The sequence below is a fragment of the Primulina eburnea genome, chromosome 5, assembly GCF_022965805.1.
Source record: "Primulina eburnea isolate SZY01 chromosome 5, ASM2296580v1, whole genome shotgun sequence".
NCBI classification, from domain to species: Eukaryota; Viridiplantae; Streptophyta; class Magnoliopsida; order Lamiales; family Gesneriaceae; genus Primulina; species Primulina eburnea.
In genome coordinates this window covers 11,860,944-11,866,287 of record NC_133105.1, presented here as the reverse complement: position 1 = coordinate 11,866,287, position 5,344 = coordinate 11,860,944, and the positions used below count along the sequence as shown (strand labels likewise).

At 30.7% G+C, this 5,344-nt stretch overlaps 1 protein-coding gene across 1 annotated transcript; it reads left to right on the top strand.

Annotated features, from left to right (window-relative positions):
• Positions 1-434: 434 nt before the first annotated feature.
• On the top strand, positions 435-4,880 carry LOC140831756 (probable pectinesterase 29). Its single transcript, XM_073195501.1, has 5 exons — positions 435-599; positions 1,046-1,205; positions 1,651-1,863; positions 3,487-3,731; positions 4,036-4,880. Exons 1-5 carry the CDS (start codon positions 457-459, stop codon positions 4,208-4,210), a joined length of 936 nt encoding a protein of 311 aa, XP_073051602.1. The 5' UTR covers positions 435-456; the 3' UTR covers positions 4,211-4,880.
• The last annotated feature ends 464 nt before the right edge of the window (positions 4,881-5,344 follow it).

Below are 5,344 nucleotides of genomic sequence, written 5' to 3'. Positions count from 1 at the left end.
GAAGACCACATAGTGTAACTAAATGCTAACATTTTAAGATACAAATGAAAAAATTCATAGTTATATTGTATACTACCTTTTCAAAAAAATAATAATAATAATTCACCACTAATTAATTCCATGGTGAAATATAATCTTAGCTGAGCTTCTTAATATATATATATTTTTATTACACTAAGCTGCTTAATATTAAAACTAACGTATGAATGCATGAAACTGAGGGGGTAAGAAAGAGGAAATCTTTTATTAATCAATTAATTACATATTTATTTGAAAAACCCTTGAAGTCCACTCTTTAAATCACTTTCCTCTAAATGTCACAGACCATAAATTTATTTTACATTTGGTAAAATAAAATTAAAAAAAATGGGTGGGAAAATTTCACAGCATGTATTTATGCTGGTGAATTTTTTTATGTGCTTTGTGCTCTCAAATTGCGAATTTCAAGAAAGATTAATGAGGAAATTATTGGGTGAAAGAACAATTTACGTGGATCCATCGAGCCATTCATGCTTTACAACTATCCAAGCAGCCATCGATTCCGTCCCATCGAACAATAAGGATTGGATTTTGATCTCCATCAAGACTGGAACATACAAGTAAGATCCATCATTATTCCTGTTGCACTTTCGTATAAATTTCGGCGTAAAATATAACGATTCCATGCAATTATATCATGTATCATTCATCAATTTAGCATAAGTTATACAACAAGTCGAGGGCGATTATCGCTTTGTTAAACAAAATTCCAGTTCTTCGCTTTCGATTTTTCGACAGTCTTGTGAATGTAATTCTTTGCCAAGATTACCGAAAACCCGGATTCGTTGCTTCCTTGTTTTGTTAATGAATAATGAGAAAACAGATCTTGACCCATTCACTTCTCTTGCACGTAAGAGGTTTTGGTCTAGTCCCCCTCCTTTGAATGGTTCGATAGCACGCCTAGTGCCGTCGTTTATTAAGCAAAATTACCTGAAAATATGAAAAATGTCAGTTTCAACTTTGATTTTACTAGGATTTTAGGGTTTATAGTTTTTTTTTGATGCAGTGAACAAGTTGTAATTCCGGGTGACAAACCATTTATCCATCTGAAAGGAGAAGGAATGGGGAGAACCAATGTCGTGTGGGAAGCTCATCAATATATGTTGAACACTTCAACTTTTGGCTCCATTGCCGATAACATTGTGGTTTCCGGGATTACTTTTGTGGTACAATCTTCGATTTATTATTTTTTTTAAAAAAAACAAATCTTGATTCCGATATTTTGAGTCAAAATATCCGGTTGGGATATATTTTGGTAGATACATTAGGTGATATTTTTTAATTTTTTTTTTTGGGAAAAAAAGATGGCAAAAACTTATGTGGTACAGTCTTACGGGTCTTATTTGTGAGACGGATCTCTTATTTGGGTCACCCATGAAAAAGTATTACTTTTTATGCTAAGAGTATTACTTTTTATTGTAAATTTGGGTAGGGTTGACCCGTCTCACGGATTGACCCGTGAGACGGTCTCACATGAGACTCACTCAAAAAAGATTGATATTGAGAAAATACAACTCAAGGTCATTTCCAATGGAAGTAATAGACAGCTAGGTGAAATTGTGTTTTCAAGAATAAAAGTTACTTATTTTGAATTTCTGTCTTGTTGTATAGAATTCTTACAATTACCCACCGAACGAGAATAAGAATCCGGTGAAGCCTGCGGTGGCGGCTATGATCTCCGGCGACAAATCCGCCTTTTACGAGTGTAGTTTCTTGGGGTACCAAGACACCTTGTTGGATGATAAGGGAAGACATTATTTCAAGCGTTGCAAGATTGAAGGATCCACTGATTTCATCTTTGGAAGTGGTCAATCCATTTATGAGGTAATTAATAATTAATTGACGAATTCATTTAATTAAACAAATAATATATAATTTAAAAATACACTTGAACTATATATTAAGTTGTTAATATTTTTAGAGGCAGAATTAGAAGATCTACTTGATTATAATTATAAAGAAATAATAATTATTATTTAGTGTCAATAATAATTATTATTTAGTGATGAAAGAAAATTATATAATGGTCCCTCACAAATTTAAATAGAGAAAATAAATATTTTGTCCTTTGTTTAATTTTGAATTTTATTTAATGTTGAATTTTAGTCCACTAAAATTTGAAAAATTCTAGTTTTGATTTAACACAAACTTTTTGTGAGATAGTTTTACAAATCAATTTTATGATATGATATCTTATTTGGATCACTCATTAAAAGGTATTATTTTTTATGCCAAAATATTACTTCTTATTATAAATATAAATAGAATTGACTCATCTCATTAATTGTCTCACAAAAGACCAATTGATATAATGACTCTTGGTTTTTGGTTATTTTAGTCTAACGGTTAATATTACATCATACAAGTCAATAATTCATGATATCATGTTAATATTTTTCAGCTACATGTTAACATTTCCCAATGTCACGAGACTCTTGAAACTCAAACCACTTTAAAATAGGAATTTAATTTAAATTAAATAATTAATCTTATAATTTCTCAAAAAATTACCTCGGTTAATTTTCTAAAAAAAACCTTATAAAATTATTTATAAAGCTCATTGTATGTTTATAATCTTTAGATTTTTTAACATATTAATAATTACTTAATACAAAAAAATTATACACAAAAATACTAATTTATTGAGTAGGTCTTTTCTGATATGATCTCACAAATCATTAATCGCGAGACAAGTCAAGCATTCTCATATTTACAATAAAAAATAATATTTTTGACATAAAAAATAATATTTTTTATGGGTAACTCAAATAGAATATTCGTATCACAAAATTAACAATTGAGACAGTCTCACAAAAGTTTTTATATATTTTATTTGAACACTATGGTATAAGATTACTAGCATATAAACAAACATGATTACTACTTTTTTACAATTTTTCTTTTTGACCAAATACTTTTTTTAAAACTTAATCTCGTAAAATTGTGAAAGTCCATAAAACCTTAAATAACAAAACAAATCAAATATTTTGAAGTAAAAAAACAAAAGCAAAATTTACTTTATTTTAAAATTAAAAACGTAAATATTTTTATTGAATTAAATAAAAATAAAATATATAATTCTTTATTCACAAAAAATCTTTATGAGATCGTTTTATATGTCAAATTTGTGGGACGGATCTAATATCAAAACTACACTTATGTATATCATAATCTTGATAAATTAATGTGTTAAACTTTTCTCCATAAGATGGGATAAAATCACTATTTTTTATTTTATTTTATTTCTACGACAATGGAACTTGTAACTGTTACTTTTTTTTGTGCATTTGATAAATTCTCGGGCTACACTTGGATAAAATCACTATTCCTGTCTAGAACAAATTGATTTAAACTGAAGAACAAAAATCACTATATGCTATTTTTTTAATAAAAAAACTCATTTATTATTCTATAATTGGCACTAATAATTGAATATTTTGGTTGTAGCAATGTGTGATATCAGTGAATGGAGGAGTTGCAAACCCCGATTCAATAAGTTACATAGCCGCAAATGCGAGATCAAGTGAAGATGATAAAAGTGGATTCGTGTTCAAACGTTGTAATGTGACAGGAACTGGTACAACATACTTGGGAAGAGCTTGGAAATCCTATTCAAGGGTTATATATTCCAACTCTTTTCTCTCGGACAATGTCATTCCTCAAGGTTGGGATGCTTGGGACTTCGTCGGCCAGAGTAAGAAATATCGATGTTCATCCTAAATTTTGTGTATAATTCGTTTCTGTTGACGATGTTTTACCCTGAATTGTATGTGTGTCTTTGCATGTTATCCGGCACTGTTATTTAAAAACTCCGACGAGACCATCTCACATATCAATTTTGTGAGACAAATAATCCGTTTGTATTGTTTGTGGGAATTATATATAGATGAAGTGCTTGTGACTTTTTTCGTTAGTTTGTATTTTGTAAGGATGAGTTGTGAATAAAAAATATGCCATGTGTATGTATATTCTAAATCCATTTTCTTGTGCCTTAACCAGGAATCGCTTAACCTTCGCTGAGTATGAATGCAACGGATCGGGATCCGATAAATCGAACCGGGTCAAGTGGGAAAAGAACCTAAGTCCAATGGAGTTTCTCTCATTCACAAGCAATGCTTACATAGACACAGATGGGTGGATACAGAAACTACCCTTCAATGTACTGGACTAATCGAATTGCAGACGCTGCTTTGTTCGACTTCCACGAAAATCGGTTGCCTTCTTTCCTTTGCTTTGTACCTAGGAACTACGTAGATTGTCTTTTTGTTTTCTTCTTTTCTAGGAAAATAGAGAGCACAGATGATTGTGTGTCAAGAATATGTCAATGCTCTTCAATTTTTTGTTAAATTTTTCTGCTTATGGTTGATGTGTTTGGTACCAACTTAATCCATCAAAGCCCTGAGAACCATAAAATATTCTTATATTACCAAAGTAAAAGAACAAAAACACATGACTTCAACTTTGTTACAAAATGACCCAAACATGTACATACAACCAAGTGAAAGATCATTGTATTCCAAGAGATTGAATTCTTCGAATGAGACATAAAGAAGACTCGTTTCTTCGTCTCCATTCTTCCTTTTTCTCCTTCCTATCCACCTCCACAAACCACTGATCGTGACCGTCCAATATGCTTACAATTTGCCTCATGCTCGGTCTGAACTCTGGATTAGAACTCATGCACGTGATACCTAGTTTCATTAGCCTCACCAGTTCCCTTTCATTGTATTGTGCATCCATCTTCCAATCAACAAAATCTCTGTATGGCCTTTTCCGGGCCTCGAATTGATGCAATCTGTCTACCAAAAGAACATCACGCTGCCTAAAGTCGACTGCCATTTTTCCACTGATAGGAATTTCATTATGATATGAAAGTCAATAAGTCAATACCTAGACTTCTAGATGTAAATTTTTTTTAAAGATAGAGATGATATATTAATGAATTTAAATTTCAAGAAATAATAAATAATTTTAATTTAAAAATATATAAATATTTAATTTTTTTTTCTTCTAATTGTACCAAAAATATTTGTGATTTATAACAATGACATCGATCATGGAATGATACAAACCCATGCGGTGATATGGCCTATCAAAGGTTCCAAAATGGTGATGAGAGTATGAGGAAGTGTAAAAACTCGATTTCCAGTCCTTATTGTCCAAGTAGCAGGCTACTTCGGTTCTGGAATTGATCGATTTGGAGGTATAACTTGACGAGCTTATGTCATATTTAACGATTTAATTATATATTAAAGATAATGGAATTTAATTACAAACAATCTCATTAATAAAATAATTGAATTCG

Excerpts from the sequence above, each read along its gene's own strand:
- LOC140831756 (XM_073195501.1), top strand. The coding sequence starts at position 457 with ATGAGGAAATTATTGGGTGAAAGAACAATTTACGTGGATCCATCGAGC. Across the intron at positions 1,206-1,650 it reads TTTCCGGGATTACTTTTGTG|AATTCTTACAATTACCCACC; the intron begins GTACAATCTTCG and ends CTTGTTGTATAG. Across the intron at positions 3,732-4,035 it reads GCTTGGGACTTCGTCGGCCA|CAGGAATCGCTTAACCTTCG; the intron begins GAGTAAGAAATA and ends TTGTGCCTTAAC.